Source organism: Pogoniulus pusillus, chromosome 1, assembly GCF_015220805.1.
Source record: "Pogoniulus pusillus isolate bPogPus1 chromosome 1, bPogPus1.pri, whole genome shotgun sequence".
Taxonomy (NCBI): Eukaryota; Metazoa; Chordata; class Aves; order Piciformes; family Lybiidae; genus Pogoniulus; species Pogoniulus pusillus.
The window spans coordinates 53,867,625-53,886,551 of record NC_087264.1 but is presented as its reverse complement, the minus strand read 5'-3'; the positions used below and the strand labels follow the sequence as shown (position 1 = coordinate 53,886,551).

Sequence of the window (18,927 nt, the reverse complement as noted above, 5' to 3'; positions counted from 1 at the left end):
CCTGCCTGATTCTATGATTCTATGATCATCTGAAGTAGAACAAGAAGCATCTTGGTTCACATGTTCAGTTCTACAGTTATGGAGCAGCTCTGCAGAAGAAATCATAGAATGGGTTGGGTTGAAAGGGGATCTTAAAGATCAGCTCATTTCAGCCCTTCTGCCATGGGCAGGGACACCTACCCCTAGCCCAGGTTGCTCAAAGCTTTATCCAGCCTGCCCTCGGAACACTTCCAGGGTGGGAGCATCCACAATCTCCCGGGGCAACATGTTGCAGTGTCTCACCACCCTCACTGGAAAGAATTCCTTCCTAATCTCCAGTTGAAGTCATTTCAGCCTCACTACTGTACCAAATTAGTTATTATTAACAATTAATAAAGACTTTCTTTACTGAGTTTTCTGGATGAGGATTACAAGTTACAGCAGCTAAGACCAGCAAGAGTCTCCATGCCTACAAGGCTGAATTCAGTCTTTGAAATGATGGAACAAAAGCCACTACAGACTGCCTTTGGGAAATGGATTTAAAGATTTTACAAACATGACCTAGAAAAGTTGGATCAGATGGTCCTCAGGGTCCCTTACAACCTGCTGTTCTGTGAAACAAGCCCTTAGTGAGGTAACCTGGCTAAAGACATGCCCAGAGGTCAAAATACCACATAACTGAGTTCCCTTTTCTTTTTAAGGTCCTGGATTAATCTTTTTGTAGCAAAACAGTAGATCACAAGCTTATAAAACCTCATGGTCCACAACTGTTTGACTACCTATCACCTCTGCTAGGCACTGAGAAGACAGGCCACAACCAATCTGGAAACTCATCCATAAAGGAACCTCTGGACATCATCCACTCCCACCTCTCTGCTAAAGCAGGGTCAGCCACAGCAAGGCTGCTCAGGACTGCATTATCCAGGAGGGTCTGGAAGCCCTCCAGAGGCCTCCAGTATCACACTGTAACCCCACACTACATCCCTCAGGCCTTCCCAGGACAAGATCCACACCACTGATACTTGCACCGATCCTTTGTTTCACTGCTGGCTGCCCACAGAAAGGAGTTTCTAACCTTTCCCTGTGCCCACCAGCACTGCTCCTACCTCTCTTACGTATGACAGCCTGTGACGGTGCAGCTGCAGGCCAAGTCAGCTCAGCAAGCGACGGCAGAAGCTGTCTGCCAGAAGAGGTCTCTTCCTATTCACTCTGCTCTCCACCTTCACTTGAGGAACACTTTGAACAAACTCCTGCATTTCCTGCAGAGAATCACAGGCTGCCTGGGCTCAGTAAGGACCTTTAAAGCTCAAGTCCAACCCTTTGTAGTCAGCAGGGACACCTGCAACGAGAACAGACAACCTGACCTGGAATGGTTCCAGGGATGGGGTTTACTACCATTTCTCTAGGGAACCTGCCCCAGGGTCTCACCACCCTCACTGTAAACAACTTCTTCCTTCTCTCCAGCCTAAATCTTCCTTATTTCAAACCATCTCTCCTTGCCCTGTCGCAAGAGGTCCTACTAAAAGTCTCTTCCCAGCTTTCTGATCAGCAACTTCGAGCACTGAAAGGCCACCTGAAGGTCTCCCTGAGGCCATCTCTTCTCCAAGCTGAACAACCCCAATGTGCTAGTTTGAAGCAGGCTAGAATGTTTTGGTGCAAAGAACTACATCATAGGCTGTGAAAGGAAAACAATGGTGATGTCTAGTCCCCTCAGAGTCTTGCTGAAAAAAAGAAACTAAAACATTAGATAACACTCTCGCCATTGTGTCGCACTTTCTGGCTGGGCTCGGACTGAGCTGCAGCTCCCTAACCTCACCTGCCACTCACCTTTGCTTCTTAACCTCTTGGCTGAACCTCCATTCTTCCTTAGGACTGGGGTAAGGTTGAGAGGGGCAGGGGGAAGGTGCAGGGGTGGTTGAGAGCCCCTCCTGGGGACTCAGGTTTCTGGGAGGGGAGTTGTGTTTCTGTATTGCTTTTACCTTGTCTATTTCTAACTGCATATGCTGTAACTATCTGCCTGTATACTGTGCTAGCTGTAAACAGCTTCATTTATATTCCCAGAGCCGGCTGAGTCTCATTGGGTATTTCTAAAGTGTGGGGGGGCAGGGAACACCCAAACCATCACATATCTTTATTTGGCACCCAATGTGGGGCAAATTCATTTTGAATGACTGTTAATTAACTCTGGGAATCAGAATGAAGCTAATGAAGCAGCTATTTTACTTGGTGCGGGCTATTGTGTGGCCTATTTTCTCTTTTCTTATGTACAATTGGATCAAAGCCCAAATTGGTTATTTCTTGCTTAATGTAGTTTTTAAGAAGGTCAAAGCTAAACTTACAAGCATTTTCTGGTCCTGGGGTGATTTCATTCTCGGGTATGCTGGTTTTAATGTCACTGAAAATCTTACCAGTAACATTACAGGGGTATTTACCAATAATATTACATCCAATCAAAATACTGCTTTAACTACCGCATTAATGAGAGTTATCTTACCCCGAACTGAGATGCCAGACCCTCGTTCAGAATTTTACTCAAGGCAAACCATGGCATGTCTGGTGGGTGTCAATTTATGTCTTGTAATTTTGATTTTCATATTAATTCTGGCATTATGTAAGAAAAATTTGAGTGCCATGCCTGTGAGAACTAGGAAGGTCTCTGTGTCTAAACCAAAAGGAACAGTGTTGCAACCAAATCAAAACACAGATAACTCAGAAACACAATCTCCTTCCCAGCCAGGGACAGTCCCTACACCTCCCTCTTCAGATTCTGGGAACGCTGCCAACACTCCTAGCGGGAATGATAACAAAACAGGACTGGCAGGCATCCCAGGAGCACAGGCAAATAATACTAGCAACACTAACTCAGGCAGTTCAAATCCACAGCCAACAGACCAGAACCCTGTTAGCTCTAAGGCAGATCTGAACTCACAGACCTCAGGCCAGACCCCCAATGACTCAAATCCTCTGGTAGACATGTCAACGTCTGTCGCTGTGCAGGCCATTTTGGCACCTGCTAAAGTGAAAGCCAAGACACAGCATTTGACAAAGTGTGATTCAAAGGAGGATATAAGAGAGGGGACCTCTGGTGAGCAAGAGGAGGAAGAGGAGGCATATAGTCTTCAGGACCTGGCGAACATGCTGAGATCCCAGTACTCTAATGAGAAGAGTGCTGTGAGGTTGGCTGCCAAGAAAGAGGATGGTTTCAATGAGTTTAAGAGTGCTATGAGGAAGGTTCTGTTTCTAGGCCAGGGACATCCAGATCAACAAGAGGAAGAGGAGGAGGATGACATCCAGGACTCCAACGATCCACTCAGAGAGGTCAGGGAAGTTAGAAAGGAATACTCAAGGGAATCAGGAGAGCCAATCCTAAGCTGGCTAGTGAGATGCCATGGCATTGGTGCCAATGCCCTGCAGGTAGGAGACAAGTCTGCCAAGCAGCTGGGACCACTCACCAAGGAGAGTGGAGTGGACAAATACCTAGCAAGTCCTCTTGGTAGGGTTAGCTTGTGGACACGCCTTCTTTTGGCTGTGGCTATGAGATATCCTTCCCAAGACGATCTGCCATGGGCTGCCAAGAAGTGGAACACCGCTGAGCAGGGAATTAAGCTTCTGAAGGAGTTTGCTGTGAAGGAAGTGCTTTATGGAGATCATGGCACATATGAGCCTGATGACATTCCTCTTGGAACAGGTCTCATGAAGAAGCTTATTAAGCTTGCTCCTTCATCCTATGCTAACATCTTGGCCAGCAAGTTCCTATCAAGGAGTGATAATGGAAGGTCTATCACTGTTGGTGAATTCACTGACCAGCTCAGGCAGGTAGAGGATAGCTTGTCACATTCTGCCCTAGTCTCTGCCATAAACACTGTGCCTAAAGAGATGAAAGGGATAAGAAATGACATTAAAGAAGGCATTGAGAATGGCATTAAGAACAGCATGAAAGAACTGAAGGAGGATCTTAAAAACTTTGCCAATCTGGTAAAAGATACCATTCCTGCATCATCTGAATGGGTACATGTTTCTGCCATCAGGAACAGACGCCCATCTCCTGCAAGGCAATTCCAGCCCAGGAGGAGACAAATTCCACCCAGACATCAGCAATCACGTGCGTCACTGTGGATACTTCTGCGTGACACATACGGGGAGAACATGAACAAATGGGATGGTAAACCTACTTGAGCTCTTTCAAAGAGAGTCAGGGAACTGCAGAGTGGCAGAAACAGAGGCAATAATGCCAGGAAAGTAGCTGTCACTTCTTCAGCTCCTGAGAGCAACTGCAATTGTTCCAACAGTTGCAGTTCCTCTCACAACACCACCAATCACTGTGTACACCCTACATGCCATGTTCAGCATTAGGGGTGCCCTGCCTCCAGCCACGAGGAGGAAAGGGATAGTGGAGAGAACTGAATCTATTGGAATGTATTCATTAGGTGGCCTGGCAGTTCAAGAGTTTGGAAATATAGGGCTTTAGTTGACACAGGTGCTCAGTGTACTTTGTTGCCATCTAATTGCAAAGGGACAGAGTCCATATCTATTTTTGGAATCACTGGTGGATCTCAAGAGTTAACTAAGTTGCAGGCTGAGATCAGTTTAACTGGTAAAGAGTGGAAGACACATACTATTGTAACTGGTCCTGATGCGCCTTGCATTGTGGGGATTGACTTTTTGAGACAAGGTTGTTTCAAAGATCCTAAGGGTCACAAATGGGCTTTTGGAATAGCATCTGTAGAGATTGAGGATGGTAAATTGAAATTGTCCATTAGACCTGAACTTTCTGATGAATCTGCAGTTGTGGGACATCATGACATAGAGGATCTGGAAGTGCCAATTGCAACTCAAACTGTTCACCACATGCAGTACAGAACTAACCGTGACTCTTTGTTGCCCATTCATCAGCTGATTTGTCAACTGCAGAGTCAGGCTGTCATCGAGAAAGCTCATTCACATTTCAACAGTCCCATCTGGCCTGTGCGCAAGCCTAACGAAGACTGGCGACTGACAGTTGACTTTCGTGCCATCAATGAGGTGACGCCACCCATGAGTGCAGCTGTGCCAGACATGCTGGAGCTCCAGTACGAGCTGGAATCGAAGGAGGCTAAATGGTATGCAACCATAGACATTGCTAATGCTTTCTTCTCTATTCCCATAGCAAAGGAGTGCAGGCCTCAGTTTGCATTCACCTGGAGAGGAATCCAGTACCAGTTCAACCGTTTGCCTCAGGGGTGGAAACACAGCTCAACCATCTGTCACTCAGTCATCCACAATGCACTGAAGAAAGGTAAAGCTCCAGAGCACATCCAGTTCATCGATGACATCACTGTGTGGGGCCAAACTGCTGAGGAAGCCTTCGAGAAAGGTAACAAAATCATTGACATTCTGTTGCAAGCAGGTTTTGCCATGAAGAGAGACAAGGTCAAAGGACCTGCCAAAGAAATTCAGTTTCTGGGAGTGCGGTGGCAGGATGGTCGCCGTTACACTCCTCAGGATGTGATCAACAAAGTCTCCACCATGGCAGTTCCCACCAGAAAGAAGGACACCCTTTCTTTCTTAGGTGTGGTGGGATTTTGGAGACTACACATTCCTGGTTTCAGATTGTCAAACCTCTGCATGATGTGACTCGTAAGAGAAACAATTTTGAGTGGGGACTTGAACAACAAGCAGCCTTTGATCAGATCAAACGAGAAGTAGTCCATGCAGTGGGCTTGGGACCTGTGAGATCTGGTCCAGACATTAAGAACATTCTGTACACGGCTGCCAGTGACAATGTCCAACTTGGAGCCTTTGGCAGAGAGCTCCAAATGAGACACGTGGTCGTCCACTTGGTTTCTGGGGTCGTAGCTACAGAGGTTCAGAGGCAACTTACACCGCAACAGAGAAAGAGATACTAGCAGCCTATGAGGGAGTGAAAGCAGCTTCTGAAGTGATTGGAACTGAGTCACAATTGCTGTTAGCTCCTAGACTGCCAGTTCTAAACTGGATGTTCAAAGGCAAAGGTTCATCACCGCATCATGCCACAGATGCAACCTGGTCTAAATGGATGGCTTTGATAACCCAACGAGCACGAATGGGTAATCTTGACTGACCTGGTCTGGTGGAGGTGATCACCAACTGGCCGGAAGGCACAGACTGTACCAAACCTCCAGAGGAGAAGATAACTCGTTAGCTCCTCCCTATGGTGATCTCTCTGATCAGGAAAAGAACTATGCTTTGTTCACAGATGGTTCCTGTCGTCTTGTTGGGAACAAGCGAATATGGAAGTCAGCAGTCTGGAGTCCTACCAGGAGAGTTACCGAAACGAAAGATGGAGAAGGAGAATCCAGTCAGTTCGCTGAGGTAAAAGCTGTCCAACTTGCTCTTGATGTGGCTGAATGTGAAAATTGGCCTATCCTTTACCTCTACACCGACTCATGGATGGTAGCCAATGCTCTATGGGGTTGGCTAAAGGACTGGAAGAAGCATGGTTGGCAGAGGAAAGGAAAGCCTATTTGGTGTGCTGATCTATGGCAGGACATTGATGCACAGCTGGAGAGAACTCCAGTGAAGGTGCGGCACGTAGACGCACACATGCCTAAGAGCAGAGCCACTGAGGAACATCAACACAACCAGAAGGCAGACCAAGCTGCTAAGATTGCTCAAGTTGATACCAACTTAGATCTTGACCTTGATTGGAAACACCGAGGTGAGCTGTTCTTAGCTCGGTGGGCCCATGACTCATCTGGACATCAAGGCAGAGATGGAACATACCGATGGGCTCGCGATAGGTCAATTGACTTGTCCATGGACGCTATCACCCAAGTCATGACTGTGACATTTGTGCTGCTATTAAGCAGGCTAAGCGAATCAAGCCCTTATGGTATGGTGAGAGATGGTCAAAGTACAAGTACGGTGAAGCCTGGCAGATTGACTACATCACTTTACCTCGATCTCGTTCTGGCAAGCACTATGTGCTGACGATGGTAGAGGCCAGCACCGGATGGCTGGAAACCTATCCAGTTCCACATGCTACTGCACGTAACACCATTGTTGGTTTGGAGAGACAGATCTTGTGGAGACATGGAACTCCAGAGAGAATCGAGTCAGACAATGGTACTCATTTCAAGAACAACCTTGTGAAAGACTGGGCCAAAGAGCATGGCATTGAGTGGATCTACCACATACCCTACTGTGCTCCAGCTTCAGGGAAGATTGAGCGCTACAATGGTTTGCTGAAAACCACCCTAAAAGCCATGGGGGGTGGAACTCTGAAAAACTGGGACAAACATTTAGCACAAGCTACCTGGTTGGTAAATAGTAGAGGTTCAGTAAACAGAGCAGGACCTGCACAATCAGACTTAGTCCAAACAGTAGATGGTGATAAAGTTCCTGTTGTAGGTGAAAAGAATCTGTTAGGAAAAACTGTTTGGGTATTTTCTCCTTTGGGCGAAGGGAAACCTGTCCGAGGGGTGGTGTCTGCTGAAGGTCCTGGTCACACCTACTGGGTAATGCAGGAGAATAGTGAAATCCAGTGTGTGCCACAGAGAAATCTAACCTTAGCTGAGAGAGTTTAAATTCAGAGTGTATCATACAAGCTGTTAGGAGTTTTCTGTTCTAGGTACCATCGGCATCCAACACTGAAAGAATCTACGAGAGAATCTACAGTACATGAGCACAAACCCAACGTCACCTGGGAGTCCCTGTTCTCGTCTCATCTGTGAGGAGACAAACTGTTCTGAGCTTTTGAATCACCTACAGCTGAGACAGCTGGAATGAAGTGTGAACTGAACTTGTAATATTCATTAGTGTAAATATTGGTTTAAATTAGATCAGATAGTTCTTAGCAATACTCTGAGCGAAGTAGACAGGGGTGGATTGTGCTAGTTTGAAGCAGGCTAGAATGTTTTGGTGCAAAGAACTACATCATAGGCTGTGAAAGGAAAACAATGGTGATGTCTACTCCCCTCAGAGTCTTGCTGAAAAAAAGAAACTAAAACATTAGATAACACTCTCGCCATTTTGTTGCACTTTCTGGCTGGGCTTCTGACTGAGCTGCAGCTCCCTAACCTCACCTGCCACTCACCTTTGCTTCTTAACCTCTTGCCTTAACCTCTACTCTTCCTTAGGACTGGGGTAAGGTTGAGAGGGGCAGGGGGAAGGTGCAGGGGTGGTTGAGAGCCCCTCCTGGGGACTCAGATCTCTGGGAGGGGAGTTGTGTTTCTGTATTACTTTTACCCTGTATATTTCTGTCCATAACTGCAAATACTGTAACTATCTGCTTGTATATTGTGCTAGCTGTAAATAAAAGCTTCATTTATATTCCCAGAGCTAGCTGAGACTAGTTGGGTATTTCTAAAGTGGGGGGGGGGGGGGGGTGGGTAACACCCAAACCATCACACCCAACTTTCTCAGTTTGGCTCCACAACAGAGGGCTTTCAGCCCTCCCAGCACTGCTGTGGCCTCCTCTGGCCCCACTCCAACATGTCCCCGTCTCTGCTGTGCTGAGGACTCCAGAGGTGGCCCCAGCACTGCCAATGGGGTCTCAGCAGAGCAGAATGGCAGAAATCCTCTCACCACCTGCTGCCCACTGCTGGAGATCAACCCAGAACACAGCTGGTTTCCTGTATAATGTCCAGCTTTACACCCACCAGCACCCCTAAGACCTCCTCAGGGCTGCTCCCCACCCCTTCATGCCCAGACCAGACTGATACCACCTGTCTATACCAATATAAAGAAAACAGAGGTACCTACGTTCTGATTATCATCTGGCTAGGTCAGAGTGATGTTTGAGTGCCCTCTTCAGGCTGACCAACACACAGAGAACAGATCTCACACGGACAAATGAAAACTAAAGCTTTACCTCACCATTAGTGATGCAACTACCATGAATAAACTGTTTGTTGGAACGTGTCCAGAAAACAAGATGTTCTCTTCTGGCACTGAAAGATGTTTTAAATCATCTCTGGTGCAAAAACATCAAGATATGATCCTCATACAAGCACCTCAGCAAAGACTCTGGAGCTCACAAACCAGTATAGGTAATGCTATAGGGAAGCACCTCCACAGAGAAGGACCTGGAAGTGATGGTGGACAACAAGATCACCATAAGCTAGCACATGCCCTCGAGGCCAAAAAAGCCAATGGCCTCCTGAGGTAGATGAAAAAAAGTGTGGCCAGTAAGTCAAAGGAGGTTTTCCTCCCATTCCACTCAGCCCTAGAGAGACACTGGAGCACTGGGTCCAGTTCTGTGCTCCCCAGTTCAAGACAGACAGGGAACCACTGCAGGGAGTCCAGCAGAGGCTATGAAGATGCTGAGGGGCCTGGAGCATCTCTGTGCAGAGGAAAGGCTGAGAGCCCTGGGGCTGTTGAGCCTGGAGAAGAGCAGCCTGGGAGGGGACCTAAGCAATGCTCAGGAGGAGGTAAAGGCAAGAGGAAGGGACCAGTCTTCTTTCAGTGGTGCCCAGTGACAGGGCAAGGCAATGTGCATGAACTGGAACCCAGGAGGTTCCACCTCCTGGTGGAGAAACTTCTTTGTTGTGAGGGTGCTGGAGCCTTGGAGCAGGCTGCACAGAAAGGTTGTGGAATCTCCTTCTGTGGAGAGATTCCAAACCCCCCTGCCCATTGTGATCCTGGGCAAGCAGAACTAAGCACATTTGGGGCAATCTGGTAGGAACACATTAACAGGAGCAAGCTCGATCAGTGTGACTTACTCCAGCTTTGTCTTATGACCCATTTTCCTCTTCCAGAAGCATTCTGCAAGTAAAAATGGAGCTTTGGATGCAGGTCGTTTGATTTTCTGGCCAATATATTCAAAACACACTTGTCAGGGAAGAGCTCTTGTCCCACTCCTAACACAGAGAGATTGTTGAGATAACAAAACCCACTGAAATTCACCACTGTTTGGTCAACTAGACCAGCCACAGCTACAACCATCTTTGGACTTCTGATTTGCCATGAAATGGGACAGAAAAAGAAGCTCAGAAGGGACTGCTTAGAATGGTTTACAGTGGCAGAATGAGAAGGAATGGCTTTAAGCTTGAGAAAGGGACTTAGACTGGAGATTAGCAAGAAATTCTTTACAGTGAGGGTGGTGAGACACTGCAACAGGTTGCTCAAGGTGGTTGTGGATGCCTGCTCCTTGGAGGTCTTCAAGGCCAGGCTGGATGAGGCCTTGAGCAACCTGGGCTAGGGAAAGGTGTCCCTGCCCATGGCAGGAGGGTTGGAACTAGACGATCCTTAAGGTCCTTTCCAATCCAAACCACTCTATAAATCTATGACTATGAATTCTGTAGAGCATCCAGGTTTAGAAAGGCACAAAACAAGAGGTTTAAATTCAGGATTCTCTATCCTCACAGCAAGCCCAAGAGATAAGAGTCAACACTGCCTGTCACATCCTGTATAAAATCAAGGGCTAGGTGAAACCATCAGATTCCAGGAGCAAACACTTGTCATGTACAGGACAGGAACTCTTCTCTATTCTGAGAAGAGAGGAAGACAAGTTCCAGCGTTGTATAAATTAAGCAGCATGCCCTTTACTATCTGCCGTGGTTCTGATCTTGATGCTTCTTCAACAGCATTTAAACCCAGCCTGGTGCAGTCAAAGCCAGCAAAACACACACACCTGTCTCTAGGAACATCTAGGGCAGTGTTGTAATCTGGTGGCCCTCCAGGCAGCATATTGAAGAGCAAGTGGTTTGTGCCTCGATCCCACCTAAGGCAAAAGAAGAGGAAAACAATTAGACAGATGTTCTCTACATACCTCACCCTCAAAAGGGTCACTTTTGGGGCCCTCACTCCAAAAGGGACATTGAGATGCTGGAGAGGATGCAAATAAGGGTAACAAAGATAGTGAAGGGTCTGGAGAACAAGTCTGAGGGGAGAAAAACACCCACAGTGAAATGCAGCTCTCCATCCCCGGAATCAATGAATCACATTAACAGGCACACAATCCATTTGGGCAACCTGAAGGCACAAGACAGGCTCTGCCAGCACCTAAAGCATTACAAGGAACAGGAATAAGACACGGCAGCCAAAGAGGTGGCAAAAATCTATGGGATGGGATAGACACAGTCACAGCTGCTAAGTGACACACTCACAGTTGCCTTTCCTCCCTGTGCTCAGCACTGCTGAGGCCACACCTGGGTTCAGATTTGGGCCCTTCATTCCAAAAAAAGACATTAAGGTTCTGGAACAGGTCCAGAGAAGGGCAACAAAGCTGGTAAAGGGTCTGGAGAACAGATCTTGTAAAGAATGGCTGAGGAACTGGGGTTGTTTAGTCTGCGCAGCAAGAGGCAGAGGATCAGTCTCCTCACTCTTTACAACTCCCTGAAAGGAGGCTGGAGACAAAATGGGGGTCAGTCACTTCTCCCAAAGAGCAAGCAATAGGACAAAAGGAAATGGCCTCAGGTTGTACCAGAGGAGGTTCAGGTTGGACATGAAGAACAATTTCTTTCCCAAAGGGGCTGTCAAGCCCTGGACCAGGCTGTCCATGGCAGTGGTAGTCTCCATCCCTTGAGGTGTTTCAAAGACATGTAGACATGGTGTTGAGGGCCATGGTTTAGTGGTGACCTGGCAGTGCACAGTTGGACTCAGTGATCTTAAAGGTCTTTCCCAACCAAAGGCACCCCACAATTCTATGATAAATTCTGTCAAAGCCCTGCTGTGCCCTCACTCACTGCATGCTCCTCTCCCACCTTAACCTCATTATAGATTTTTCTACACTCTGTTCTTCAGCTTGCCAGAGGAAATGTTTCAGTAAGCACCTAGAGAGCTGTGCCAAAGCCTGAGCTGTCTCCTTGATCCTCAGAGAGTTCTGGTTGAGGACATCTATGGAGGGCACAAAAAGGCAGGCCCGGTTGACATCGTCAGTGTAGAATTCACTGTCTGAGATGGCTGTCAGCAGCTCGTTGTACTCCCTGGAGATGGTGTTGCTCACTGAGGTCCCATACTCATCCATGTACTTCTTCAGGGAGTAGATGTACACTTTGATCTTGTTCTTGGGGTTGAAGCCACAGCGGTAGACGTCGAAGCAGGTGTGCATCCTGCAGCTGAGGTCCCCTCGCTCAGGGATGGGGCTGTCAGCAGGGAGCTTCACCACAGGCACATCGTGGACGCTGCGTTTTTCCACGGTCCAGTCACTGGATGACTCAATGGAGTGAGGCCAGAACTGGAACATCCCTGTGGCAATCAGGCCAAGGAGGACGATGGAAAAGAGGGTGATGTAGTAGATGCGGTGCTTGGTTTTCATCCTTGGGATGAGGGCTGGACCCCGAGTGTTGTATTTGGCCGAGGCGCACATAATGGCATCGGTTAGCTCTTGTCTCTACAAAACAGAGGGAGAGAGAGTTTAGGAAGAACCTTGGAAGACACAAGGATACCACACCACAGAGAAACACCCTCCCAGACAGGCTCTTTGCCTTGGTAGACTACATCAGAGTTTCTTCAGATTTTCCCACGTGCTACCAGAAACCTTCCAGTACCTGAAGTGGGCTACAAGGCTAGAGAAAGACTGTTTACAAAGGCCTATGGTGATGACAGGCAGCAGCTTCAAACTAGAGAAGAGCAGATTTAGATTGGATGTTACATACAGGTTCTTCACCATAATGGTGGTGGAACGCTGGAACAGGTTGTCCAGGGAGGTGGTTGAGGCCCCATCCCTGGAGATATTCAAGGTGAGACTCAACATGGCTCTGGGCAACCTGATCAGGTGGAGGATGTCCCTGCTGACTGTAGGGGAACTTGGACTAGATGAGTTTTGGAGGTCACTTCCAACCCAAATCATTCTATGAGACTATGCTGTCAATTGGGACCACCACTTAAGTCCCAATCCCAGTCATGCAATCCAATCCACCCCATGCCTGGTTAGAACACTTAGACACTGTCTCCCATGACATTTTAGTGAGCAAGCTGAGGAAGTGTGGGATGGAAGAGCAAACAGTGAGGTGGGTTAGGAAGTGGTTGCAAGATAAGAGTTCAGAGTGTGGTGATCAATGGTGCCAGGTCCAGCTGGAGAGCTGCGACCAGTGGTGTCCCCCAGGGATCAGTGCTGGGGCCAGTGCTGTTCAGAATCTTCACCAGTGCCATTGCTGAGGGCACAGACAGAGTCTGCTCAGCAAGTTTGCTGACGACACCAAGCTGGGAGGCTTGCCTGATACAGCTGAAGGCTGTGCTGCCATCCAAAGAGACCTGGGCAGACAGAGCTGGGCACAGAGGAACCAGATGGAGTTCAACAAGGACAAGTGCAGAGTCCTGCATCTGGGGAGGAATAACAAACTGCACCAGCACAGGCTGGGAGGTGACTGCTGGAGAGCAGCCCTGTGGAGAGGTACCTGGGGATCCTGGTGGCTAACAGCTCCCCATGGCACAGCAATGTGCCCTTGTGGCCAAGAAGGCCAATGGGATCCTGGGGTGTATTAGGAAGAGTGTGTCCAGCAGAGCAAGGAAGGTTCTCCTCTGCTGAGACCTCATCTTGAATACTGCCTTCAGTTTTGGGCTCCCCAGTTGAAGAGGGACAGGGATCTGCTGGAGAAGGTCAAGTGGAGGGCTATGAGGATGATTAGGGGACTGGAGGGCATGGCTGCTGAGGGGAGGCTGAGGGCCCTGGGGCTGCTCAGTCTGGAGAGGACTTAGAGGGGATTTGATCAATGTTTATAAGTATCTGAAGGCTGCCTGGAGCGGGGGACAGGCACTGCTCCCTGGGATAGGACAAGGAGCGATGGGTGTAAATTGCAGCAAAAGAGGTTCTGCCTCAACACAAGGGGGAACTTCTTTACTGTAAGGGTCCCAGAGCCCTGGCACAGGCTCCCCAGTGAGGTCACGGAGTCTCTTTCTCTGGAGTCTGTCAAGGCCTGTCTGGATGTGTTCCTCTGTGCTCTGTGTTAGATAGGATTGTCCTGCTCTGGCAGGACCAACATGATCTCTTTGGGTCCCTTCCAACCCCTAACATCCTATGATCCTATGATAATGAAATGATGTTGGTCAGTCCACAACCACAATGCAGAAAAGGCCATGGCCTGGGTGGTGAGAAGAAGAAGAGATCTCAGATACTCCAGCAGCAAGTCCCCAGCAGTGTCACTCCATCTCCTCCTAAGCATGCCCACAGTGAAAAGCAATTAGGAATAAACTCCTCAACTGCAAGTGAAGAGAAACTGCCTGGGCACCCCCTGAGCCACACAGGCCCTGCCTTCTTGGATGCTCCTTAAAACTTTTTACATACAGAAGGGTTGTTCCAGCAAGAAGCAATCTGTTCAACTACAGGCTGAATCGCAGCATTACTGAGGCTGGAATAGACCTCTGAGATCATCAAGTCCAGCACATGACCTAACACCACCACATCAAACAGGCTGTCACTGAGTGCCACATCCAATCTGTCCTTAAGCACCTCCAGGGACTGTGACTCCACCACCAATCTGGGCAGCCCATTCCAGTGTTCATTCACTGTTGCCCGCAAAAAACATCTTGAGGTTTGCAATTGAAATTTCCATAATGAATAAATCTAACCTAGACTTTCCACACTGAGGGCTTTTTAAGGGTAGCAAACGTGTTTTCTGAAGACTCTGGAATTGTGTGCTTTCCTTCTTCTGGCTTCTTACTTTCTGAGCAAGAAAGAACATCTGACAGCTGGACAGCAGGCAATAAGAACAAAAGAAGCATCAATAAAGCATTAAATGGTCTTTGAACAATTTAGGCTGTGGTCACAAAAAAAGAGGGAGGTTAATGCATGAAATGACTGCACCAGCACAAAAATAATCTCAGGTACCAGTAAGTATTCCACTTTTAACAGGTGCCCTCATCAATTTAACGTCCCCGCTTTGATTCTGGACACAGCTGCTGCACCAAAAAACCCATGTGCCTGATGCAGTTATCAGGACAGAATCCCAGCATGGTGAGGATTGGAAGAGACCTCTGGAGATCACCCAGTCCAATCCCGCTGCTAAAGCAGGGGCACCCACAGCAGCTTGCCCAGGGTCACAATGGCCAGGGGCAGTTGGAATGTCTCCAGACAAGGAGACTCCACAGCCTCTCTGGGCAACCTGCTCCAGGGCTCCAGCACCCTCACACCAAACAAGTTTCTCCTCATGCTCAGGTGGAACATTCTCAGTCCCAGTTTGTGCCTGTTGCCCCTTGTCCTGTCACTGGGTAGCACTGCAAAGAGCCTGGCCCCATCTTCTTGCCCCCCATCCTTTGGCCCTTGCTAAGCATGGCTCAGATCCCCTCTCAGGCTGCCCTTCTCCAGTCTCAGGAGTCTCAACCTATCAAATGCTGTAACGCCACCAGTTTTATACCCTGTATCTTCCCCTACACTTCTGTTAACTGTGACACAACATCAGAATCACTTGCACTGTGGCAAAGTTTTGCTGCAAGCACCTGAGTCGCTCATCAAAGCCCAAGCCTGAGGAGGTAAAAAGCTTGGTGAAAGCTAAGTCTCCATCCAGGGAATCAATGAATCACTTTTACAAGCACACAATCCATTTGGGCAACTTGTAGGCACAAGACAGGCTCTGCCAGCACCTGAAGCATTACAAGGCACAAGAATAGGATACAGCAGCCAAAGAGGTGGCAAAAATCTACGGAATGGAATAGACACAGTCACAGCTGCTAAGAGACACACTCACAGTTGCCTTTCCTCCCTGTGCTCAGCACTGCTGAGGCCACATATGGGTTCAGATTTGAGCCTTTTGCTCCATTAAGGCTATCGAGGGGCTGGAGCAAGTCCAGAGGACAGTGCAGCTGGTGAAGGATCTGGAGAACAGGACTGATGAGGAGCAGCTGAAGGAACTTAGGGGTGTTCAGTTTGGACAAGAGGAGGCTGAGGAGCGACCTTCCCACTCTCTACAACTCTCTACAAGTAGGTTGGCGACGGGGCGGCGGCGGGTCCATCTCTTCTCCCAAGAAACGAGTGACAGGATAAGAGGAAATGCTCTCAAGCTGCGCCCCGGGATCAGGCTGCCCAGGGCAGTGATGAAGTCCTCTTCCCCGGGTGGATTAAGAGCCGTGTAGAGGCGGTACTGAGGGACAGGGTTTAGTGGTGAGCCGGCAGCACGGAGTTAGCGGCTGGACTCGATAACTAGAAATAGCTTTTCCATGCTAACGATTCTATGGCTCCATTCTACCATTCCAGTAACGACTCGGCAGGGCCCCGGCTGACCCAGGACCGGCACAGGACCGGCAGGAACCAGGCCCTGTCCTTCCCCAGCTCCTGCTTTCCTCACCCACTCACAGCACCACAGCGAACAAGGGAGAGAGGCACGGCCCGCAGAGCGGCGGCACGGCGGGGGCCTACCCGCAACGCGCGGCGCGACGCGCCCGGCCCGGCCCCTCCAACCCACCCAGCGCCACAACGAGCGGGCCCCGCCCCGCAGCTGCCGCCCACACTCACTTCTGCTCGCAGTCGCTCGGGCCCCACCGCCCGTGCCGCCAGCTCGCTGCTGGCCCCACGGAGCGGGACGAGAGCGGCCGCTGCTGCCGCTGCCTCGGGTACCGGCCCCGGCCGCCGCCGCGCCAGGCCCCCCCGGGGCTCTGCACACATGCGCAATGCCCGCCGCGGCCATAGAGCGCCGCCGTTCGGCCGCTGCGGCCATAGAGCGCCGCCGCGTGGTGCAGGGCCGGCTCTGCAGCGGGGGTCAGCGCCACAGGCCGCTCCGGCTGGCAGCCGGCGCCGGCGCACAGCCGCAGGGTCTGCGCGCGGCTCTTCGCAGCCTCTCCCCAATCTGAGTCGCCTCCTTTGCTTTAAACCCATCGCCCCTCGTCCACACCAGGCCCTGCTAAAAAGTCTGTCCCCAGCTTTCTGATCAGTCCCTTCGAGCTCTGAAGGGCCACCAGAAGCTCTCCCTGGAGCCTTCTCTTCTGCAGGCTGAGCAACCCTCAGCTCTCTCAGCCCGGCCCCGCAGCAGAGCCCTTCCTGCCCTCTGACCTCCTCCGGCCCTGCTCCCATGGCAGCCTGTCGGTGCTGAGGACACCAGAGCTGGTCCCAGCACTGCAGGTGGGGGCTCAGCAAGGCAGAGCAGAGGGGCAGAGTCCTCTCCCTGCCCCTGCTGCTGGGAATCAGCCCCAGACATGCCTGGATCTGGGCTGGGAGCACACAGTGCTGGCTCATGGCCAGCTTTCCACCCTCCATCTTCCTCAGTGCTGGGCTATATTAGCTATAAATTAGGCTCCTGGTTCTGTTTGAATCAAGATTCTTAGGCAAGCCATGAAGTTTCTTCTTATCACCCAGCATCCAGAAGTCCCCAGCACTGCTTTCTATCCACTCTCCAACCAGCCTAGACCTGGCTTGGGATTGCCCCAACCCAAGTGCAGAACCTTGCATTTGGCTTTAGCTCGTCAGAGATACCCCTGTACGGATGTGACTGAGCCCTGATGTAGCACTGCTGGGTCCACAGACACAGTCTGTGCCAGCCCATGCAGTACCCACAGGCATTCCTTCTGCCTCCCTGCTCTGCCAGGTAAAGAAAAATGCATCAAATCCATTGTAGCCAAAAGATTCAAGGCTTCATGATCACAGAATCAACCAGGTTGGAAGAGACCTCCAGGATCATCCAGTCCAACCTAGCACCCAGCCCTGCCCAATCAGCCACACCATGGCACTAAGTGCCTCAGCCAGGCTTGGCTTCAACACCTCCAGGGATGGTGACTCCATCACCTCCCTGGGCAGCCCATTCCAATGCCAATCACTCTCTCTGCCAGGAACTTCCTCCTAACATCCAGCCCAGACCTCCCCTGGCACAACTCGAGGCTGTGTCCCCTTGTTCTGTTGCTGTTTGCCTGGGAGGAGAGCCCAACCCCACCTGGCTACAGCCTCCCTTCAGGTAGTTGTAGACAGCAATGAGGTCTGCCCTGAGCCTCCCCTTCTCCAGGCTAAATAACACCATCTCACTCAAGCTTCTCCTCATAGGGCATTTCCTCCCCCTGGGAAAACCTGGAAAGCAGTGCAATGCTATTTAAAAGCTAGAATGAAAGGAATGCAGGCAGCAGCAGTAATTTCATTTCAGCTTAAAAAAAAAAAAAAAAAAAAAAAAAAAAGATGAAAGATGCAGGCTGCTTGTGGAGAGATTCCCCCCAAAACCACACCAGAGAGCCTCTTTAATATGCTGCTGATGTAGCTCAGCCAGACGAGTCTGCAGCACTGCTTTATTTTTAGACTGCAGGTTGCTATTTATAGCTTGTAAAAATACTCTGCAGCATCTGGTGAACAGGCCATCAATTTTTATAGAAGAAGAGAAATCAGGTATTTCACCTCTCTCCTCTTTGCCCTTTCTGTCCTGGCTCAAATGCCTTGGAGGAGGGGTGGGGGTGTCGTTATCTGACCACATTGCCATACACTTGGCTGCTCTTGCATAGAGCAGTATGGCTGGGCAGAGGAGAGAGGAGGGCAAGAGGAGAGATAGATGACAGGAGAGAGAAGAATCATAGCATCACCCAGGTTGGAAGAGACCTCCAGGCTCATCCAGTCCAACCTAGCACCCAGCCCTAGCCAGTCAACCAGACCATGGCACTAAGTGCCCCAGACAGGCTTTTCTTGAACATCTCCAGGGACGGTGACTCCACCACCTCCCTGGGCAGCCCATTCCAATGCCAATCACTCTCTCTGCCAACAACTTCCTCCTCACATCCAGCCTAGACGTCCCCTGGCACAACTCGAGGCTGTGTCCCCTTGTTCTGTTGCTGCTTGCCTGGCAGAAGAGACCAACCCCACCTGGTTACAGCCTCCCTTCAGGGAGCTGCAGACAGCAATGAGCTCTGCCCTGAGCCTCCTCTTCTGCAGGCTGCACACCCCCAGCTCCCTCAGCCTCTCCTCACAGGGTTTGTGTTCCAGGCAAGAGAAGACAGAAGAGAGAGGAGAAACACTCTGAGAGCAACCAGGAAACAGGACAAGAAGAACTCTATATGTTGGTCAACAGGCAGCTGCAGATGAGCCAGGGTGTGCCCAGGTGGCCAAGAAGGCTACCAGCATCCTGGCTTGGATCAGCAATAGTGTGG

The 18,927-nt window shown here is 49.8% G+C and overlaps 1 protein-coding gene across 1 annotated transcript in view; it reads right to left on the bottom strand.

Moving 5' to 3' along the window:
* The window catches only part of EXT2 (exostosin glycosyltransferase 2), a 100,115-nt gene extending 83,660 nt beyond the window's left edge, over nucleotides 1-16,455 (bottom strand). Inside the window, exons 1-3 of the mRNA XM_064152515.1 lie at nucleotides 16,328-16,455; nucleotides 11,712-12,271; nucleotides 10,571-10,660 (exon numbers count right to left, since the gene is read on the bottom strand). Of these exons, the coding sequence (XP_064008585.1) occupies nucleotides 10,571-10,660; nucleotides 11,712-12,247 (626 nt within the window). The 5' untranslated portion in view covers nucleotides 12,248-12,271; nucleotides 16,328-16,455. The remainder of the gene's footprint in view (nucleotides 1-10,570; nucleotides 10,661-11,711; nucleotides 12,272-16,327) is intronic.
* Between the last annotated feature and the right edge of the window lie 2,472 nt (nucleotides 16,456-18,927).